At 42.6% G+C, this 22326-nt stretch overlaps 1 protein-coding gene and 1 long non-coding RNA gene across 7 annotated transcripts in view; one reads left to right on the top strand and one right to left on the bottom strand.

Annotated features, from left to right (window-relative positions):
• The window catches only part of LOC130252791 (uncharacterized), a 73965-nt gene extending 67437 nt beyond the window's left edge, over positions 1–6528 (bottom strand). For all 5 annotated transcript variants that reach the window (XR_008840443.1, XR_008840441.1, XR_008840445.1 and 2 more), the window contains exon 1: positions 6358–6528. This is a non-coding gene — a long non-coding RNA (uncharacterized LOC130252791). The remainder of the gene's footprint in view (positions 1–6357) is intronic.
• On the top strand, positions 6185–10486 carry SFRP2 (secreted frizzled related protein 2). Of its 2 annotated transcripts, XM_056490750.1 has the most exons (4): positions 6185–6292; positions 6661–7270; positions 7903–7983; positions 9405–10486. In XM_056490750.1, exons 2-4 carry the CDS (start codon positions 6778–6780, stop codon positions 9707–9709), a joined length of 879 nt encoding a protein of 292 aa, XP_056346725.1. In that variant the 5' UTR covers positions 6185–6292; positions 6661–6777; the 3' UTR covers positions 9710–10486. The 2 variants fall into 2 exon arrangements, with proteins under 2 accessions (XP_056346725.1, XP_056346724.1); XM_056490749.1 differs by lacking the exon at positions 6185–6292 and having other exon boundaries at positions 6605–7270.
• The last annotated feature ends 11840 nt before the right edge of the window (positions 10487–22326 follow it).

The raw sequence follows: 22326 nt of genomic DNA, 5'->3' as shown, positions 1-22326 counted from the left end.
ATAACATGGTTTCAGCTTTTTCATCTTTTTCAGCATAAACTCTTTCAACTTCCAGATGTGTAACTCTGTAGACTAAGTAGCAAAGGATACATGTCTGTAAACCATAGCAACTTCTATTTTTAATCCTTATAAAACTACTCAAAACAACATGGTTTCACTAATTATTCACAGATACAAATAATAATTCTAAACTGACCCTGACACACTTTCTGCTACAACTTTACTTACAGGATCTAAACAAACCTTTTTTGCTGTAAAGTCTTCTAAGGAAAAAAGTACTGCTCAAGCAAACCAAAGAAATACATTCTTATGTTTTTTCCAAAAATGAAGTTTTCCCTGCAGAAAGTAAGTCAATTCAAACCAACCACTACATATTAATTGGAAACATGGGATGCAGCACACTCTCTTCTCTCAAAACTAGCAGCTCCAACCAGAACAAAAGACAACCAACTATTTGGGCAGAAGGCAGCTAAGATGAATTAGTCCCACAGTCAAAAGAGAGCTGGGAATACTGAAAATATAGAAATTTACAGAAACAAATTAATAATTTGAAGTATGAAAATCCACCAAAATAATAAATAAATGGGCTAGATAGTTCTAAAACTTACCTCAGCTTATATTACAAGTATGCATTTGCATGTACTGAGAAAGGAAAAATACATGTGCAGAAAAGCATGTTTATAATCTATTTCAAATAAGAGTTCATTTACAGGACTCTTCAGCTTTTTTACTTTTCTGTGCCAGGGTCAGGAAGGTAAAACTGTACAATTCTAGCTCGGAACCAGAATAGTAGATGAGAGAAGATATTGAAGATGTTAAACAAAAGTTTTAATATATTCCTGAATACAAGTTAAATGTAAGTAGCTTGCTTTTTCTCAATTATTTCTGAATTTGTGAAAACTGCAAATGTAATACCAATACATCACAAGCCATGTCATGCAGACTGCCTCTGGATCAGCTCTCTGGATTTTTAAAAATTATTTGGAAATACCAACTCTAGAGTCTGCACATATATTTAAATTACTGATTATGTGTCTACTAGTTTGATTATTTGAATCACTGTGCAATGTAACTCCAAGGCAATACAGAGGCTTACTGACATCAATGTTTCATTGCTTTATTTTAAATAGTATAGCTTTGGATAACAGGTTCTCTTGATTTTGCTTTTAAAATGCTTTACTACAAATTATTATTATTTTAAAATAATTTGCCTTTAGGAGTAATGGTTGTCCAAACCCTGAGGCCATTAGACCAGCTATCGCAAATCTGACCATTTCCCTGCAAGAAGCAATGAGTTCTGAAAGTTTCTATATCTGCCTCACTCAAACACTCATTTACAGCTGTTTTCTCTGTTAAGCACTGCAGAAACAGAGAATTCAGTGGCTATTTTTGCCTATGATTCTGCAGATTTACAAGATCCCTGCATACAGATTCACACCAAAGCTCATCAATGTCCACAGCTTCAGACATTCCTCAGGAAAGTACTAATGGCAACTTTGGACACAAATGGACAAAACCTGCTGAAGTCCTAACAGGAATTAAAATTTGGAGCTAGACCCCTCATGCTGTAACAACAGCAACTTACACAGTGGCCAATGATGGCAGTATTTCTGTTCCCTGTCACCCAGCCCAAATGGAGGCAACAATTCTCCTTTCTCCCCACCTGAGGCACCTGTGCCCCACACAGAACCCAGGCATTTTAGTATAAACACCCTGCCCATTTGTATGGCTCACAGCGTGGGGTCCCACTCTCTGCTCAAGGTGCTAGTTACTACCAGGCTGCCAATAGCAGCTAGGGAGAAAGAAAGGAAAGATTTATTACATTACAGCTTTTTAAATAAAATACACTAGGAAAACCAGGTACCATGCAATTATAGTCCTCCAGGGCATGGTTCTGCTACCTTTTGCTATCCAGCACTTAGATTAGATAGACAGTAAAGGGAATGCTAATTACAAACAGAAATTCTGCACTAGCAAAAATGCTCACAACAAAAACTAGACAGATATAGATACATCTGATGAATTTGATGAATCGTAACTTACTGAAGTACTAGCATACAAATAAATCTGGATTTTTATGTATACGTGCGTGTGTGTGTTTGCATAATACAACATCTAAGCACCTATATTAACAATTCATATAAGTGGGGAGTACAAACCAACATTAAAAAACAGAGGCTTGGAATAATATTTGATAATGTTTCTACAGAAAACATTCCAAACCGGGGAGGGAAAAAATAAAGATACTAACTGCAGGGAGACTATTGAGGGAATGGCCACTAAAATCAAAATAGTAATAGAAGTGAAAACCTAGAAAACTCTGTGTGACTTGGTTTCATTTCCATTTGAAAGTAATCAGCCTCAATTTGATCTTTCCCTTCCATGATATCAAACCCTGACTAAAGATGGCCTAGAGTTCCAGTCCCCAAACAGCGTTTCTAGAGAAGAAGGGCGGCGAGCAGAAATACAGAGCATCGTATTTCTAGGAGGAAGATCCATATCCCGTGTCACTGGGCAAAGGAAAACAGGACATAGTGTGCACAAGCGCCACCAAGAGGTCCTTCTGCCATAGCCCAAGGAAGATTTTTCCTCTGTGCTGCTCAGGCACGTCCTCAACACTTTTCGAGCATGCTCACTTCTGCATTTTCAGTGAGCATTCCAAATGGAAAGCAAAGAAAACTATAACTTATTTTTAAAGGTTCCTTCCAGAGAAGAGGGAGGAAGACGGGAAGATATATATACAGCAAGTGCATTTTTTGACAATGGAACTTTTAAATGTTGTAGCAACAGAAAATAAGATTGCTGCCCAGTCCAGAAAATGTTAAATTCCACATTATCTTCCACTGAAACAGCATCAAGAGGGATCTGCTGCTGAGCTGCCTCACATTAAAATCTATGCAATTGTGTATTTTTTTCCTGTCAAATTCAACTATGAGATTTAAATAGCAATAATATTTCTATAGTGTGATGTTGGAGACCATTTCTAAAGGTAAGCAGAAATTTTCTTCAGATGTTTTCATCGTGGTCAGAAATCCAGTTTTGTCCTCATCACTGCCCTTTCATGAGCAGAAGAGAGTGAGCTAAAAAGTCACAGATTTTTTTTCCTCTACAATGTTAAGGGCAAGTCCTCAAGCTCCAGTTTTTTGCTTAGAAAGCCCGTGATGTCAGTATTCCCCTAATCTGCTTGGACTAGCTACTCTCACCAGTCAGTGGGGCTGGACTCAATTCAGGTGTGAAAACATCACCCAAATATTTGGGGAAGGTGGGTGCTTTGTGCCAGGCAAGGGTTGGTTGCCCTCCATGCATCTATGCCTCCCTTTGTAAATTATTGCTCTCAAAGTGGCAAATCATCCATCCTAGGTCTGACCATCTCCCATGAAGGGAAACCAATCTGTGGGCTGCCCAGGAACCGAAAGCTTGATGTTTACTCCAAAAAGGAGAGCGAGGTTGAGACACAGCCTTGAATTAAGCCTTCCAGGTGAGGGTGCAGGCATCCCAGAGAGGTCTCGGGAGTGTCAGACTGCAAGTCACCCAGATAAACCCAGAATCTGGATCATAGATTTGGACTAAATTGTCTCCAGAAGTTCCCTCCAGCCATAGTTATCCCATGATTCTGCAACCCAAAAGGACAATGAAACCTTCAGGTCGGTGACAAAGGAATGTAAGGCCCAGGCTGGAGGAGCCATAAGTGACGGCAGCTTTTTCCTCAAAGCTCATCACATCACCAAAGCACCTCATAGGGTCAGGGGAAGGGAAAAGCAAAGAGGGTCCCACATACAGTACCTAGCCAGGTAAGGGACTAAGCGATGTCAAAGCAGAAAATATGGAAAAGTATGACACAGATTAACAAATCCATACTCTTTATTGCTGCCTGTATTAAAGAAAATGTCTTGCCTATTCTTTAGCAGACAGGCAAGTGCCAATAAATTTTCCCTTTTCCACATCTCGGCTTTCAGGACTGGTCAGAAAAATGTACAGAAGTTCATAGTTCTTATCAAGGCTTGAAAACAAGGGGAAGCTGCACCATGGTTTTGACTTAGAGGGCACAGAACAGGCGCACTCCTTAGAACACAATGCTACGCTGAACTCCACGCAAGTTCCAAGGACTCCAGTTGTTTTCCCCACAGTTCATTCATTTTTACTACCATCCATCAGGTAACTGTGGGCTGGGGGTAACTGGAGCAGAGGCCTTTCTTACAAGGCAGCTCATTCTCTCACCTAACTCCCAAGACTTAAGGTGATTTAAGCACTTGAGGACTAAAGGCATTTTAGCAGCTTATACAGATTTAAACATCTAAAGTTTAAAGACTTATGCTTATAGGTTTATGCTATTTTAAAGAGGCTTAACTATCCATGGCACTTGATGAATTTATGGGTGCTCAAAAAGCCTGTGCTGCCTTTAAAGCAATTTTTAAAAACACCTTAACACATTAAAAACAAAATAAAAACAACTAACAAAAAAAAAAAAAAAAAGAAAAACAAACAAACAAACAAACAAACAAACAAAACCACAAAACACAAAACCACCAAAAAATCCCAGACAGGTATACCTTAAAACCTCATTGTATTTTAGGGATGCAGTCCTGCTTGGCTCCCATAAGATCGGACCAGGTAGCCCAAAAGCCTCTGACCCGATGGCCTTCGTGGGAGCACCTGACCAGGCAGCAGCGGGCCCCGCACCTACGCTGGAGAGCCGGGACAGGGCAGGGGGCCCGCAGGGCTGGACTCCCTAGGGGGCAGAGGGGAGGCACCACTCCTTAGTTCCGTTCCCAATTAAGTGTGAGGGGATGTTTATTGTCCCGAGCGCGTGCCGCGGGACACCCCCCGGCCGGACCCCCGGGGGCCCTCCCGGGCTGTGCCGGGCACGTCCCACGCCCGGCCCGGTGTGTGCCCCCGACAGCCGGGAGCAGTGGCACCGGGGCAGCCAAAACAGCCCCGCTCCACCGGCAGCGCCCTGCGGTGCGAGGGGCATTGGCGCTGCTCGGGGCGGCAGGCTGGCAGGGTCAGCACCATCTACTCCCTGGGAAGGTGGCTGGGGTCATGGTAAATGGGCACTGCTGCCCCGCAGCCACGTCCGTAGACTAGGAACGCCGTGCCCGTGCTGGCAGCCAGGAGCACTGAAGACAGCCTCGCCCTCTGGCGCTGTCACCTGCAAGGGATCGCAAGGTATCACAGCGAGAACATCAATGATTGCTCTGGTCTACAGGCGTGGGCTGGTTTTGTTTACGTGCTCTCAGGTCATTTTAAACTTTAAGAGTAAATGGGTTCATCGGGGTCATTAAAAATGGAAATAATAAGGTCTCAATAAAACCTTTTTAAGCCTTACCACAAGTGATACTAGACATTCAGGATATTTAGGTATCAAACAACTTCAGGAGAGAAGCTGGCCTACAGGGAGATTACATTCATCAGCTTGGCCCACTGGAAGGGATCTTGAAATGTCTGAAAGAGCCAGCCTGCCTAGGGCAGCACTGCAGCTATTCCAGCATGGCAGACCTGTGCCTTCCTGGTGGGAATGCTGCAGGTCCCATCTCTTTCCTATGCCACAAGCAATGAGTCACATCTCTGGAAAGCCCAGTGGGAAACTAGATGTACACGGATCCTGGAATTTACAGAAGTCATCATGGCTGAGGCTAGCTCCCCATAAAACATCTTCATAAGGAGAAATATTCAGTAGCTGATTAATGAATGCGGTTTACCACAAAATGATACTACACAGGCCTACTCTTTTCAATAATAACCCCATAAATAATATTACTAAAAATCCAAGAATTATACAAAGCACACTGAAGCTGAGTTGTGATCCCGGTGCCTTGCCTGTTGTCTTCCCTTTGGTGTTAAATGAACACAAACACAATTCTTTAAGGGAGTTTCTAGGTGAAGACAGGAATGAAGGGAAAGGGATGTGCCCATGCTGCGTGGAGCCAGGCCAGCGCTTTTAGCCTCAGAAAAACGTGCTAGTATGCCGAAAGCACTTGGATTCTTCCACTCGGGGAAATCCCCACCGGCAGTCGGAGGCCATCCAGGGGCTGTAGGGCCCGGGTCCGCTGCAGGGCCCCACTCCCGGCAGGGGAGAGCCTGCAGGAGGGGCTGGGGGGCCGCAGGAGTGGGGCCGGGAGTGCCGGCAGTCCCCAGTTGCTGCCTGCGGCTCCCGCCCCGAGCTGAATCCTGCCAGCATCGCAGGAGGGGGCGGAGGTGCCAGACACCCTCCGAGGGATGAGGGCCACATCATTGTTTGCCTGGGAACCGGCCTGGCCGCATCTCCCGTTCGCTGGCAGAGAAAACTTCAAACGTGAGTAGGGGGTGTCGAGGGGAGCGGGGGCAGCTCGCAGCAGCTGAGCCATAGGCAAAGCTCACCTCCAGCTCCCCGCGGGCCGGGGCGGCTCCGCGCCCCCTGCCCAGCGCAGGAGCTCCTCGGGGTTCTTTGTTCGCCGGCATCTTTCCCTCCTTCTCTGTGCTCGCACGGTAATGTTCCTTGCAAGGATTTCCTGCCAAAAGGCAATCCCTCTGAGCAAAAGCAGACCGAGAAAGTAGTGACCAATCCTTTCTGGATGGCTGTCACCAGGCTCCTCCCAGTCCCCGCTCCCCCTGCTATTTGCATACAAGAAAACTCCCGTTTGCCCCAGCATCTCGCTCAGACTCTCCGTCTCCTCCTGGCAGCTGGAGCCCGGGCTAGGAGACACTGCCTGCGGCTGAGGTAGCGTCACGCCGCCCGCCCCGTCACCCCGGCCCCCGAGCCTTTCACCAGCCCCCCCACCACGTCCTCCGCGCCCCAAAATGCAGCGCCGCCTCTGCGCCCTGCTCCTGCTGGCGTCCCAGTGCATGGGCTCAGCCGCCGGGCTCTTCCCCTTCGGGGAGCCCGACTTCTCTTACAAGCGCTCCAACTGCAAGCCCATCCCCGCCCCGATGCTGCTGTGCCGGGGCATCGAGTACCAGAGCATGCGGCTGCCCAACCTGCTGGGGCATGAGACGGTGCAGGAGGTGCTGGAGCAAGCGTCCACCTGGATCCCGCTGGTGCAGAAGCAGTGCCACCCCGATACCAGGAAGTTCCTCTGCTCCCTCTTTGCCCCCGTCTGCATCGACGACCTGGACGAAATCATTCAGCCCTGCCACTCGCTCTGCGAGGAAGTGAAGGAGAGCTGCGCCCCGGTGATGTCCGCTTTCGGCTTCCCCTGGCCCGACATGCTGGACTGCAGCCGCTTCCCCAAGGACAACGACCTCTGCATCCCGCTGGCCAGCAGCGACCACATCCTCCCCGTCACCAGGGAAGGTAAGATGGAGCGGTCGGGTCGCCGCGGACCGGCAACATCGGCCCCCGATGGGGCACCCCGACAGCGGGGTCCATCCCCGGCTTTCTACGGGGGAGCGAAGGCGTCTGCCTTGAGTTACAGCACACCCCGGTGTCCCTCCGGGACGGGGGGGACCGGGGAGGTGGCCGCAGACCAGGCTCAGTGAGGCTTTTCCCAGGGGCCCGGGGAAACCGCAGGTGCCGTCGGGGAGCTGTCACTGGCCCGCACCCATCTCCATCCTCAAAGTCTGGGATTCGGTACTGGACCCGCGCGGCAATCCAGAGGGTTTGATCGCCCTGTACAAGAGTCGTCGCTGTAGCGTGGAGCTAGAGTGCTCTGTGTCGTGTTTCAACCTCCCTCCCCACTCCCCTTTTACCCATTAAAACAAAAACTTTTGGTTGAGGTGTGACTTTATAAGCCCATCTTTCCCCCCTGTAGCGGGTCTGCTGCAGGATAAGGAGCCACAAAGTGCACGGGCAGCTCTGGGGCTGGGGGGAGAAAGAACAGGCTCTGGGGTGAAGGGGTGGAAAGCTGACATTTCCCAAAGGGTTCCCACTCCACCTGCTGTTCCTTTCTCCCTGAGTCTGATGGGGACTGCTGCTTGCATTTCCAGCACCCAAGGTCTGTGATGCCTGCAAAAACAAAAATGAAGATGATAATGACATCGTGGAAAACCTCTGCAAAAACGACTTTGGTAAGTGGAAGTAGAGTTTCTTGCTTGAAACTTGAGAGCCGAGGATCAGGTACAGCTCCCAGTGGAATCAGTAAGAGATGTGCCTGAGTAAAGGCAGGGCTTGGACCATCAGGTTGTGAAACATAAAATTCCACCTCAGAGTAAAAAATACCCCTTTTTATCATTCTTTTCTGTTTACTATTTTGAAGTGGTGCTCTTTTATGTTTGTTGTTGGCAAACCCAACAGAAAGTAAAATAGAAAAAAAAAAGAGAGAATTTTTTAAGCAGACTATTGCCTGGGGAGAAGTAGAGCAAAGCTTCATTTAGATGTTTGAGACAGAGCCGCATGACCAATCTCAGCGTATCATAAGAAAGACTCTCTCTGCAGATTAAGAATGAAGCTCTATATAGCATTTGACAGAGAAGGTAATGCACAGACAACTGGGGATAAAAACTTAATGGGAAGATCTGGGGTTAGAAGAGGACAAGAAAGCCCCTTCAACACAGACAACTGAAGGACACATTATCCACACATTAGCATTTCAAGAGCTAAAGGGAATAAGGAGGAGAATCCTTTTACAATAGGTCAGTGTTTAATACCTGGAAACAGATTTGTAGTATAAGTATCTACAACCATCCAAAAGTCTTTCTTTAAAAAAATAAAACAAAACCCTACCCAAAACCTGAAACTGTGATTGTGGTACATAATTGCTAAAACAATCAATAGTTTTGGCCTGGCAAATTGCACTCAGATAAATCCTTCCAAAGCAAAATATGCCCCACAGCTTCTTACAGAGCCCTGTATCCCCCCTCCTAGCTATTTCACTAAATCGAATGCAGCTGTTGGACCAATTTGCCCTCTATGGGATCTTTTCTTTCAAAAAAACAATGCATGTGAAATATCATTTCCTTACAGGTTTGCCTAAAATCCTCTCCAGCCTAATAAATTAAGTGTAGAAGTTTTGAGCTGCAGCAAAGATCAGGTTTCAGATTAGGTCTAGGTACTTGCCTCCCCACCTCCCCTTCAAACACTACTTCCAGGAAGGCTGTCCTCTCCCAGCAAAAAAAAAAAACAAAAAACAAAACAAAACAAAACAAAAAAAAAACCTGCTCTGCTTAGTGTAGCAAATGTGCCCTCTCTCTGTTGCAAACAGGAGAAAAGCTGGAAAAAAAAATTAGAGAGGAAGGGAAAAGAGGGGGAGGGGAAGAAGGAGAAAAGAAATCAAAAAAACCTCAAGCCTAAGGTTGATTCAAACTGAAATGACTTGCATGCCCTTTGTGGCTTTAGAAATGGAGCCACCTGCTACCTCTTCTGTCAGCCCTGACAGTTTAATTAGCAATAGAGCACCTCCCTCCCCAGGTCCTCTTTATGTGCACTAATGGGAAAGAAACCTCTCAATCTCTCTCCCCGTCCCCACTTCCCCCTCCCCTCACTCTATTAGCCTTGAAGATAAAAGTGAAGGAGATTGCCTACATCAATGGGGATACCAAGATCACCCCTGAAACAAAGAGCAAAACTATCTACAAACTGAATGGGCTAACAGAAAGAGATCTAAGGAAGATAGTGCTCTGGCTCAAAGGTGGCCTCCAGTGTACCTGCGATGAGATGAACGACATCAATGTCCCCTACTTGGTGATGGGGCAGAAGCAAGCTGGGGAACTCGTGATCACTTCGCTGAAGCGGTGGCAGAAAGGCCAGCGGGCTTTCAAGCGGTTCTCCCGCAGTATCCGCAAACTGCAGTGTTAGTGGCTTTGTCTCTGGCTGTCCTCCAGCAGCCGCCCGTCCCAAGCTCTCTGGGCCTCCTGCACCTTCCTGCTTTGGCCCCTGTGAGCCTCAAGATGCTGTGGGCACAAGACACAGTGACCGCTGTCCGAGAGGGGAAGAGCTCCTCCATTTTTGTACATAGGTTAAATTGTAATAAAAAAAATGAAAGGCTATTTTTGGGAAGTATTAAAGTATCTTGCTTAAATCTTGGGGTTTTTTTATGATTGCAAATGTGATTTTGGTCAGAGGCTTTTTCCTCTTTGTTTCAGTAATGCTGGTTCATTTATATTGCTGCTTCTCTGTATGCGTGCATGTTTGTTGTGCCACAGCAGGAGTCACCAAGAAAGCCAAGCGTGTGGCTGGCCTGTCACTGCAAGCATGGCACTTCCGCTGAGGTTACACAGCTTCCCATCTGTCTTAACACTATAAAAGTCACGTTACAACTCTTGCATATGATACATAGGCACCAGTAAGAGTATATTAATTATTCTCACGTTTTATTTTCCTAAAGTCTGAGCCCTTCTCTCTCAGAAAAAAAAAAAAAAGAAAAAAAAAAAGAACAAGTTTTGGAGCTGGTTGATCTGAATGCAACTTCCTTTTTTTTTTTTTTAATTATTTTACAAATTAAACCATCTGTAGCCTAACTGTAATATACCTAGTGGTTAATCTGAAAGAGTTGTAAAATATTGCTTTAATTAACCTTGTAAATACTCCAGATAAATGTTATATTCTTGTATATAAACTTCACATCATAGTTTACTCATTGTCTCTGTCTGTATTCACTTTAATCCATTTTGGGAGAACTGGGAGAAAGATGTCCAACTGGACTTTGTCATGGCAAAGCAGAATTTGCCATTCTACCCTAAGTGGCTGGTAGAAAAGCACAAGGAAGCCTCTAATGCTGCAATCAGGAAATTTGTAGTGGAACCCATTTCCCCAAAGATGAGTCCACAAGACACAGGACTGAGATTCAATCAGCTCATTTTAATATGTGTCTGTTGAGTTCTTGGAGATAAGACTTCTTTCCTGTGGCTCCTTTGTTCAACTGCTTGCATTTTCTCATCTTCTCAGAGGATTTTCCTGACATGGAATTGCAATGAGACCACTGTCTTAAAAATTAGAACCGTCTTTCCATTTCTTGAAAAAGACATATTAAGGAGAAAAATGTCATTTGCAACGTGCAATTCAGAATAATGATAGAGCAAGGCATTTTTATGTGTTTATGTACACTCACTATTCTTACTGAGAAAGAAAATAAAATCTACCTAATGGTGTAACTAAATGAATGTTTTTCACAATTTTCTTACAAATGTTTTCTGATGAGGAGTATTACCTGAAAATAAGTCTTGCTTCCTGGTGCTGTTACACATAGAAAATTCTTCTTAGCTTCACTGACAGGATGAGCAGTCCCATATTCCCAAGAACAACATGTTATGTTAACTCTTCACTGACAGAATACAAATCCAACACTAGACATTTCTGTAAAGTAAAAAAAAAAAAAAAAACAACAAAAAACATTATTTTCATTAATTTAGTATTATTTTTCATCATCAGGATCAAAATATGAAAGGTAAAGATCCAGCATGTACGTTGTTTTAGAAATATTAGTTATTGGCCCTCTCCCAGAGTCTTAATGCATTCACTCTACCTGGCACAAACAGTGGTAGAATGCCAACCATGCAAGAAAAGATAAATCCTCACAAATATCCTCAAAAGTACAAGAATAAAAAAAAATTAAGGGGAAGAAAGGTAAACAATCACTAAACAAAATGCCCATTTCAAACAGGCTCTTAATTATTTTGTGAAACTGTCTCTGTATTTAAAGGCAAATACCTTGATGAAATGTCATTAAAACCTTTTTTTCTGAACGAACCTGACTTACCAGGAAACAGATTTTACTCTTTTCATGTTGCAGTGTAATTATTTTAACACCAGCATTCTGTCCATCATCTTACAGAGCCATTTGGTTTCAGGAGTTTTATTACTCTACCCATTTTGCTCAGCATAAGATGTAATGCCTGTAACTGATGTAAAGCCTTGGGTTTAGAGGGAACAAGCTCACAGATACAGAGAAGCTGCTTGAAGATGAATCTGCAGAAAACAGGTGTGCGTGCTCCTTGGAGGAAAGTATTTTGAAGAGGCAGTTGTTGCAATGCAGTCACTGGGAGCTGAGAATGGACAGCCAAGACTGTTGCACAGAGCCTGCATTACAGATATTAAGTTGTCCTCCAGCAGCCATGAAATTATCTTAATTAGGCTGTCCTAGAAGGAAGCAGTACTGATGCTGATGAGGACAGACAGGTCAAAAGTTATTCACTCTGGGATCATGTTAAGGCCAAGAGCATATAACAGATTTTAGCCAAATTAGTTAAATGTATGAAGTCATATCACCTATAATGTGCCCTGTCTTAAAAAAAAACCCCATACCATATTCCCCTTCCTCTATCACAACATAAACACAGTTACACCAGAAAAATCCTGTTCAGATCAGGACAAATTCAGGAGAAGATGAGCAAACTAAACTGGCAAGCATTCAATTTTGCTAGTATAATCAGCATCCTGGATTAAGAGCACCCTGCCATACAGATGTCCTACTGATAAAGCCTTCTGCATGTGGCCCTTGGCTGAATCACTGGGACTACCCACTCTCAAAGTGGATTGACAGGGGTAGGATTGCCTTTCAGACAAACAGGATTTAGGCAAATATGAAGAGTAATGGGATTCACCTTTTCCCAAAGTTCCATTGTTCTAACAGAATTGTATTCAAAGATGGGTCATATCCACCTCAACAAGAAGTGTCAATGTTTCTAGTGGTGTAAAAGCCAGACATTGCAAATCATTCAGTTGAAAACTAGGATTTTAATGTCACAGTCTGAAAAAACTTCACCTCTCAGATATTGGCATAGAAGTAAACACATACATTTTTGCTCTTACTTGCTCAAAAATAACTGATAATCTTGGACTGTGCCAGGAAAAAAGTGAGCCAAACATATACCAAAAATTATCAGGGCCTGTTACTTCTCATAATTGTGTCACATATACTTCAGAGTAACTTTATTACCTGCTATGGTTCACTCCTAACAGTTTTTTTTTTTGCAACTGATGAAAAAAGAACCCACTGCTGCATTTTTTCCGACATTTTTTGTCTTTTTCTAAATAAAACAATGCTTTTATGCAGTCAATTATGTAGCTTCTATTGTATTTGCTTTTATGAAAAACTATAAAAGCAGCTGACTACAATGGATTAGTTTAAGAACAATAATAATGACACTTGACATTTATACAGAAGTTTCCATTTAGTTTCTCAGACTGCCCTCATAAAAATAGGCATTAATATCCTTCTTTTGCAGATCAGGAAAATGAGGCACAGTGAAGTGAAATAACTCATTCAAAACCACCCAGCAAGTCTTTTACAATCAAGAGAAACGGAGTATTTTTTTTCTCCAAGTTTTATGCTCTAATCACTGGCCTCCAGCAATCAGAATTATGTATAATCAAGGCAGCATTTAGATTATAATTTGAAAGCATAACAGCAACCAAGGCTCCCTCCAACTTCTTCCCCTCAACTGTGCAAAAAATGTCTGCCTAAGTTCAAATTTAAAACTCATCAGCAATATTCCTCACAGTCTTTTTCTTTCTTTCTTCTTGATTGTTCTCTTTTTTCTTTAATTATTTCTTAATCTTTTGTTTTCTCCCCCACTTCTCATTCACTTGACACCCACAGAGAAGCCACCCAGCCCCTCTCTCACGCCTCTCATACAGACACTTTTGCCCTCAGAATGGTTTATTAAATAACTCATGCACTATAACTACACACAAGCCATAAACATCCTAATGACCAGCTGAAGACTTAAAAGGACACATGCAGAAAATCCAGCAAGAGACATGTAAATTTAATTAACTATTTTCTCTGACGACAGGAGGGCAGTTAGATGCCACGAGGAGCATCACAGACACATGCTGGTAGGCTCAGGCCACTGTACCTATCCTGTGGCAGGAGAATATAAAGATTTTTAAGGAATATGTGAGCAAGAATGAAGAATAAACAGGTAGAACACACCTTCTCTTGCCGACCAGGTCTCCTGCATATCTCCCTGTTGTTATAACCCTTTGTTCTCCAATCCTGGGCCATGAAGCACCTCTCTCCACCCTCTTCCAGATGTCTCACTACCTCTCTTCAGCCATCAAAGGTCTCAACCAAGAGCAGAGCCACTAAGCCTCAGGAAAGGACCACTATGTTGTCCCTTGGGCGCCTGCTGGGACATGAACAACCCCCTGCAGCCAGCAGAGCAGTTTGGCTTTGTCTGCTTCTGCAGCCCACTGCCACCCTCACCAAAACTGCCAGCTCTGACAGCCTTTGTTATGTGGCCACAGTTGGCAATGCCAGAGGAAGGGCAATGGATTGATTGCTACCAGAGCAGTAGGCAGCCTTCTTTAGGGCAGCCAGGCTTTTTTTATTGGAGCCAGAAGTTCTTATTTCTAGGCTTCAGAGACCTGCCTATATAATTTATCTAGAAGTTGCTTTCTTATCAGCAGATGTAGTTTTAGTACAGCCTGACTGTCTGGTGAAACAGCCACAGGAATGGATCTTGTTTGCTTCTGTATGAAGAGAAAAGTGTAAGATACTCACATCACAGGAATCCAAGACCCCAAGCTCTCTTACAAACATAAATTAGCCCACACTATATCCCTTCGGGGTGAGTTTAATAGAGTAACATTTTCCAAATGTATCAACTACTTTCAGGGCGAGCCATGGGCTCCTAAATCACCTAGATGCCTTGGAAAATATTAGCCGCTATCCCCCACTGGAGTTAAAGCCAGTTGGCCAGGCTCAGCCAGCATGCCTGTCACCCAGCCAGAGGGAACACCTCAGCAATCAGCCAGCCAGCCCATTGCTCTCACCATTGATCAAAATAACCCAACAATATAGAAAGCTGCACTGTGGAACAGCTGATGGAACAAACTTCAAAACCAATCACCACACACACAGAGCAGCAGTCTGGCCAGAAGGACTAGCTCAAGTTAGAGATATCCTCAGTGTCTTACAGGACAGAAACAAGAAAGAACTTAGATAACTTCTAAGAATTACAATACGGCAATACTACTAATGCAGTTCTTTCAAAACCCAGATGCTACAGATCATCCTTTTGGAGTCATTTTCAGACCACAAAAGTGATGCTAGAATTGTGGAGAATTTTCTATTTGGACACAACAGATTGCCGTTAGAGGCATGGCCAAAACCAGCAACAACTGGCAGATTTAGGACGATCTAAGAAGGTAGCAGAAATTCTAATTTAAGAGCACTTTCAACTTTTCAGATCTTTGTTTTCAGAGCTTAACCCTGACAGTCTTCATTAAACATAGAACTTTCCATATGGAGCCACTATGGAAAGACAATTAAAGAATTTTCCAGAGATGCCTGTTTTTTGCAGGCAGGAGATAACTAATCCCTCTCTGGCAATATCCCTGCATTGTTAGTTAAATTCAAATCTCTAACATTGTCTAATTGCCTTTTTTGTTATGTGAATCTCCAGCCATGCACCATAGGAAACTCTGGCTGGTTACACACTGAGACAGGTGTTTTTGTGGCTGCAGGGCTCACATCATTAGGCTACACACAGAGCTATTAATCATTTCAGTTTACTTAGAGGCACAAACCTGAATTAAGTCAGGCCACTTTCCTAAGCAAAACGATAGCTTAATTGTTACAGGTAAGGCAAAAGCGTTTTGAGAGGTAACATTTCAAGAACTAGGGCAACTCTCCCCAAAAAAAAGCATCAGGAAAGACAAGAAAATACACTGTAATTTGAGAATTAGGAGATTTAATAATTTGTTTCCAACAAGGGAAGAAAAGAATTTGAAGATAATCTGTTCACCTCACACAGCCTGTTACCTTCTGATGCTAAATTCCTTGATATGGGAAAAGTTGTCTCATTTACATTATGTGATCTGTAGCACTTCAATCATCTCAGTGATATGAATGGCACATTGTTAGGGGTTTTTTTTCACACAGTGGGGAGTTTAAATAGAGATGGATTTTCAAAATCATCTACTAAAGCACAAGTTCAAAGATTTCAAAAGTATTCTTAGATTTTGATTTTTAAAGTAACTTACACAACAGAAGGAGGAAAAAAACCTTTGTTAGAAACAAAATAAGAAGTCATTTAAAATACTGTTAGATGCCTACAGCCTACAGGTGCTTATCTGTTTCTTGAGGTACCTACATATATTTGAAAATCTGTCTCCAAGACATCCTTAGAGCTCTTAATGTACCTAGCACCCAGAGATTTTGGAAATGGGACCTAAACTGCTGAAAATATTAGCAAGTAGTGGTATTATAATCTATCCCACACGTGTGAAATGATAAATTTCTCTTTACTTTTTTTTTCTTTACTCTTTTGTTTCAACATTTGACTAGAATATGATGCTTTCTCAAAGAGCTGAAATATGACATCTTTGCTTCCCCACAGAAACAGACTTTGTAAATTCATAAGGTACCTTTGTAATTCCAAAGCTAGCTCTGCCTTCACAAGAAAACACTGCATGAAAATCAGTCCATCAATTCAGCTTTAGAAACCTTGCTAGAAAGATTAGCATCCTTCTCAACTTTGTACATCAAGTAGATGAACAAGAAAATATTTGTTTTAAATACTTCTGTTTACAACACAATACAGCCAGAAACTACATTAACTGTTAAGATTTGCCGTGCAACTGCTGCAAGTCACTAGTTCATAGGAAGGAATAGTATAAAAGTCAGAAGTGTAGAGTACACAGAATCACAGAATATTTTGAGTTGGAAGGAATCAACAGAATCAAGTCTGACTCTTAAGTGAATTGCTCATACAAGAATGAGACCAGTGAACTTGGCATTATTAGCACCATGCTCTAACCAGCTGAACTGATCTCAAAATGGATGAAAGAGATGCATTTCCTCGCATGCAAAACTCAAAATGATCACCAGAGACATCTATAATGTGGATTACAACACAGCACATCTATGCTGGTAACATGTCACAACCTACTTTCAGGTGAGGTTCACACAGCAATAACTACTCTTACTATTTGCATCTTGTAGGCAGCATGTGAGCTGCTATATAGAGCAACCATTTTCTGCACCCCACTGCCAACTGTGTTGCTTCCATCATCTTCCTGGATTATGCAAGGCAGACAGTGTGTGGGCTCAGGTCTTTTACTCAGCCCCAAATAAATCCTGAATGAAAACGGCTAGATACCATGAGTGGCTTGTGGTGAGTTTGATAGCTGAGCAGGGGACCTACCTAGTTCCATGGCTGCACCATCTCCATGTCTGCAATGGGACCAAGCAATGCAGGGACAAAAAGTGCACCTCAAAAACAGGTATATTACAGCAGGCTCAGTCTTGATTTGCTGCTGTGGCTTGTCCATCACCAAGGTAAATCGGTGAGGTCAGCTAAAGCATTTGCAGTATCAGCATCATCTTGGTATAGCCTTTCTCTGGAGCACATCACAATGTCACCCAGGCGCCTGCACTTCACGATGAAGAGCCAGGGGTGGGGTGCGGTTCCAGCCCTTGAGCTCCCACAAGCCAGGAGAGCAGCAGGCAGGAGATGCCAGTCTAATGATCATCTGCAAGGCAGGGGTCACCACACCTGAGTCTTAGAAATGAAAAATATAGCTTTTCAGTCTTATGGTAGTCTTGATAAGGCCAAGTACCTTGAGGCCCAGGCTTGCAGCATTTGCCAGCTGAACTCTCCTCCTGCTTTTCTGTCGCTCACACTCATTCTATCTTTGATCCTCTCAAGAAGAAAAAGGATCTAGAACTTGTGGAAAACTTTACACACAGCAGTACTCAAAAAAGAGATAAGAAGGAGGTGCTGGTGAATGCTGTAATGCCATAATCTTCTTCAGTGGGATGTTCTCATCTGGCTGATGCATTTAATTTCTGACACATTATTGAAGGAGTAGTGCAGACACAGAGGTTTAAGAAAAAAATAAAGAGGAAAAATTTGCCAGGGAATTTGGTGCCAACACATATTCTAGGTGGATTTAATGAAGTGTGAAATCATGGCCTAGACCTGGTCCTAGAGAAATAAGCAGTAGAATTTCATATACAATAATAGAAGCAGAGGTACCAACATTGACTATTTTGAAGAGTCTGACTGTTCAGCAGCAAGAGACTCTAATTTCTAATTTTCATGCTATGGATAAGGCCATGACATCAGGGATTCAAAAGAGTCACTCCTGCTCAAACTCCAAGTAGAAGGGAAGCATTGTGAGTAGATTTAATGGAGCTCTACTGAATCCGCTGCTCTAATATGGCAGATAGCTAAAATGTAACAGATCAAAATCTAAATAAAACATCTATTTATATACAAATGTAATGGCAAAAGCTATTTGGAATAAAAAACATCAACCCTGATTGTCATTGTGTGGGCATATAAAAAGGTGGAGAAGTAACTCTGGTCAGGATAAAGTCATTCTCCTAGTACAGTGTCAGGCAACTGGCTAAGTGCAAAACTGCTTGAAGTTCAGTGAAGTCAGCCTGATGACATGTGGAGCAGAGGCTGAAAGCCTGACAGCTGGAAATGTTGGAAGCACTTGTCATAAAAACATGGCAGGAAGCTTATGTCAGCTGGAAAAGAGCCTGGATGCTTGTTGCTAGGGCAGCAGAGAGGGTTTTGACAGATAAAAGTGTTGGTGAGCAATGACCAGAGATAAGAGCATCGAAGGCGGAGGAGGACTGGTTCTTCACGTTTATCTTTATTGATAGGGATATAAAAGGTCACTGCAAACCTTCAATTTGAGGCAAGGCCTTGCATGGTCCCCAAGTTATCTGCCACTAGCTTAACTCTAGAAGGGAATTGTTAATGTGGTATTTCATGTTCCTTCTCACTGTTATGGTATAAATGCTACAGCTTGCAGGGAGGCTGCAGATGGGGAAGAAAGCAAGGAGTGTGGGGAAGAAAATTCATCTTTGGGAAGAATTAGACTTGTTAGACTTGACCTTGAGAACCTGAATGACAAAAGTTATGTCCGTGCCTGGCAAAGTGTCTTCTTTTTGTATTTTACTTTCCTCTAGACACATTCAGAACAAAGCAACAAAGACATAGCAGACCTGTCCTCAAGTAAATCTTATTTGGTCCTATAAAAAATATAGAGGAAAAAAAGACCCAAAATCTCTTTATTGGGATACCTAAATCATAAGTGTGTTAAAAACAGAAAGAAAACCCAAGGTCTATAAAAAAATGCACAATCTTCAGCAAGACTGAAAAATAAAACCTTGTTAGTTGCTGGTTTCAGTCTAGACCCAGTCAAACAAAAACAAAAGACAACAAAAAATAGAAATTCTTTCGCAAGTTTTTTTTAAACAAGTTTCCCCAAATGTAAAATATTGCTCACACATTTTCCAGGGCAAAATCCTCTTCAAACATTATAAAAATTACAGTATTGATAGCAATTTCAGATAAATTGAACACCCAACGTCTTTGTGAATTTTCACACTATGAGAAGTTTCATTAATCAAGTACAGCTGGCTGAATATTTTTTTCATTGTATGGTTTATTGCCTCAAATAACTTGGGGAAATTTGCCTAGTTCTGTTTCCCTTTCATTTCCAAGGTTGGCAGTGGACAATTTTGAAACTATATATTTTAGTTTTGGTAACAGATTTGCACAGTCGCTGTCATTAGCTATACACATGCATGCTCAAAGAGGTTAGTGAGACAAGATGGCAAACATTTGTCCAGGCTGTGGGAGACCCATGTTCAAATCTGTTCTCTCTGCCCCTCTGTGTTCCATGCCTCGGCTCACACTGAGACCTTAACCAGTAACTAGAGAATTTGATAACTACACACTTGAATGGGGAATATGTTCCAAACTATATAAAATTATATAAATTGAAAAGAGAAAGAATAAGCCTATGGCCCGATGACTATGTTACTCACTTTTCCCAGCAGCGAGAGGACATGAAGTAGAAGTGTCAGAGCCCTTCTTTGATCCTTAGTCTCTCTCTTGCCTCTGTAGATGTGTACTACACATGTCCTACATCAGACTCACAAGCCAAGAAGACTCAGCGGAAGAAACCTGACCCTCAAATTCTGATTTACTTGCTTGATCCATTTGGATTATTTTTTAAAATCTAGATATCCTAGGAAAGAAACAGAGCTCCACCTCAGAATACTTTATTTCCAGCATTAAGACTTTCATCCAAGTGTTAGGCAAACATTTTAGTAAAATGTTTGAAGTGGCTTGGAGTCTTGAATTTAAATTGCTAAGATCCCAGGTAAATTGCCCTACTCACCCAAATAGCAGATAAAATGGGAGAGCTGGGGCTACTTGCCTCTCATGTTTATGATCCAATCCTTTTGTTTTATTAAATGCATATGAAAACCAAATGAAACAGTTTGCCAGGTGTTAAAAAATGTTTCTATAACCTCAAATCAATCCCTGTCCTGTGCTAACAATTCTAAAGAAATTAAGTTTCCAATCAGTCTGTAACATTTTCTTTGCAGCTCAGCTGCCAAAATACTTTAAACCCAGCAATTATTTGCGCAGCTCTATAAATTAGGTTTACTAAAGGAAACAATCAGCAAGCCTGTAGCTTACAGGAATTTCAGTTGGTACTGCTATAGTGCATTGTTAAGTAATTAGACAATTATTTCAAATATTTTAAGTATTTGGAACAAAAATCTGGTACATATAGATGCTGTCCTATTAATAATGGAAGCTATAAAAAGCTCAGAAAGCTAGTCTGCAGAGGAGGTCACATGCTTAGTACTAGTCTAACCAGTTTATGCTTCTCATTGTTACTGAATAACAATATTAAAATAGAATAGGAGCATACAGGGAAATGTGCTCCGGTGCTGCTAAATTCGTAAATCTAAAGATATATATTTGTCACTCACACCATTCAAGTTTAAACAAATGAGGATATGGATAAAGATATGAACATAATAATTATTGAAGTTAAGGTGTACCACTGAAATAGAGTTCTGTATGAAATACTTAGCAGAGCTATAAAATCAATAGCAAGATACCATGAAACCAAAATGATTCTCCAAATGAATGTCTATTTCCAAATGGAAATAGAATAAATCATAAATTAGATGCTTTAACCACAATGTAATACTCTCTACTATCTTGAAATGCAATTAATCTGCTAAAAGACAGTAATACTTCCAATAACGATTAACAGCCTTAAGAAATTCTGAACCTCTGATTTAGCTATTACGCTCTAAAGATGGGCTACCAGCCAGATGTTTATAAACTCTTTTCAGGTTACAATTCAGTTACGGTTACAGGGTTAGACAATGTATTCTCATTTAGCTCTCCAACTGACTAGCTTAACTATTATCTGTCACTACATTGGGCGTATGCACCCTGCTGGCTGCCACTGTCCAATGCCAAGTCATCTATTTCCCCGCTACTGCTCGGCTGAGGCTGCTGCATTCATCTCCTAGACAGCCTCCTTTCAGAGGAGCATTACAGGCTCAACAGACTTCTTTGTTGGAGTTCTATTTACACCACCATTTTTTGTTACTCAGGTTGTGAAAGGAAACAACAGGAGATGGAGAGGAGATGGACTGCTAACACAGTAGACCAGAAGTCATCAACCTCAGTTCTTTGAAGTGATATGCACAGTAAATACAGAAACTATACCAATACGTAAAATAACCTGGTGGTCTAAAAGCAGTTCCCAATAGACATGCGGATCTATATCTACTACAGCATCATAATCAGCAATAACCGGCAACCTCCCCCACTATTTATGAAGAACTGAACTGCAATTATTCACCCAGTTCCCATTGATTATAATGGGATTTGGCTGGATAAATCCCCATGTAACTCTGAAAATTTGGGATATTTAGGGCAATTGCTGCTCTAGGGCAGTTGCTTCTACACATTCAGATGGATTGCACTTCCTTCTGAGCACAGCTAAAATGCAGCAGTAAGCGCTATGACCCCTTGACTTGATTACTGCTGTCTGCAAGCTGTTGTGAGATAGAAATAAACCTCCCTGCAGCAGGACAACCCAATGACCATGTGCCTCTGGGGAAAAGGAGTGCTGAAGCACATGCTAAATTTTGAAGATGTGTTAAAATCCCCTTGACTTCCACAAAACTAAAGCACTGCACGTGACTGCATGGATTTCAGCATGTGACCCAGGACATAACGCATGCAGCAGTGCTACAGAGGCCTCACAGCAGCTCCAGTTGTCAGGTTTTATTTGGGGAAGCCGCTTTGCACACACACCAGGCTGCTCAGCAGCTGCCTCCCCCTGTGTGCCATGCTCCTTGCCTGCAGCCACATTGCTTCACTCTGTTGACTTCAGCAGGAGCAACACTGCATTTCAGCAAGTGGTGGGAGTGCCAGGGCTTTTTATACTGAGGTGACAGACACAGTATGTTGAACCACAAGCTGAGCAGGCATAAAGGGCTCAGAGAACTAACTCTGTGCCTTTCAGGCAGATCTCCTACACCAGATAGCATGTATATCACCCATTTCTTTGGCAAACTCTGGCTGAAATACACCTGTTATCTCTCAGCCCTATTATCTTCCTTATTTAGTGCAGCACCTTATCATCCAGCTTCAGCTTCCTCCCTCCTACTCCTTCCTGAATGG

The sequence above is a fragment of the Oenanthe melanoleuca genome, chromosome 4 (genome assembly GCF_029582105.1).
Source record: "Oenanthe melanoleuca isolate GR-GAL-2019-014 chromosome 4, OMel1.0, whole genome shotgun sequence".
NCBI lineage: Eukaryota > Metazoa > Chordata > Aves > Passeriformes > Muscicapidae > Oenanthe > Oenanthe melanoleuca.
This window is presented reverse-complemented; position numbering and strand designations above follow the sequence as displayed.

Bases quoted from the DNA above. Each gene is read 5' to 3' on its own strand.
- SFRP2 (XM_056490750.1), top strand. From the start codon at position 6,778: ATGCAGCGCCGCCTCTGCGCCCTGCTCCTGCTGGCGTCCCAGTGCATG. The intron at 7,271-7,902 runs GTAAGATGGAGC...TTGCATTTCCAG, and splicing joins CCTCCCCGTCACCAGGGAAG to CACCCAAGGTCTGTGATGCC. The intron at 7,984-9,404 runs GTAAGTGGAAGT...TCACTCTATTAG, and splicing joins CCTCTGCAAAAACGACTTTG to CCTTGAAGATAAAAGTGAAG.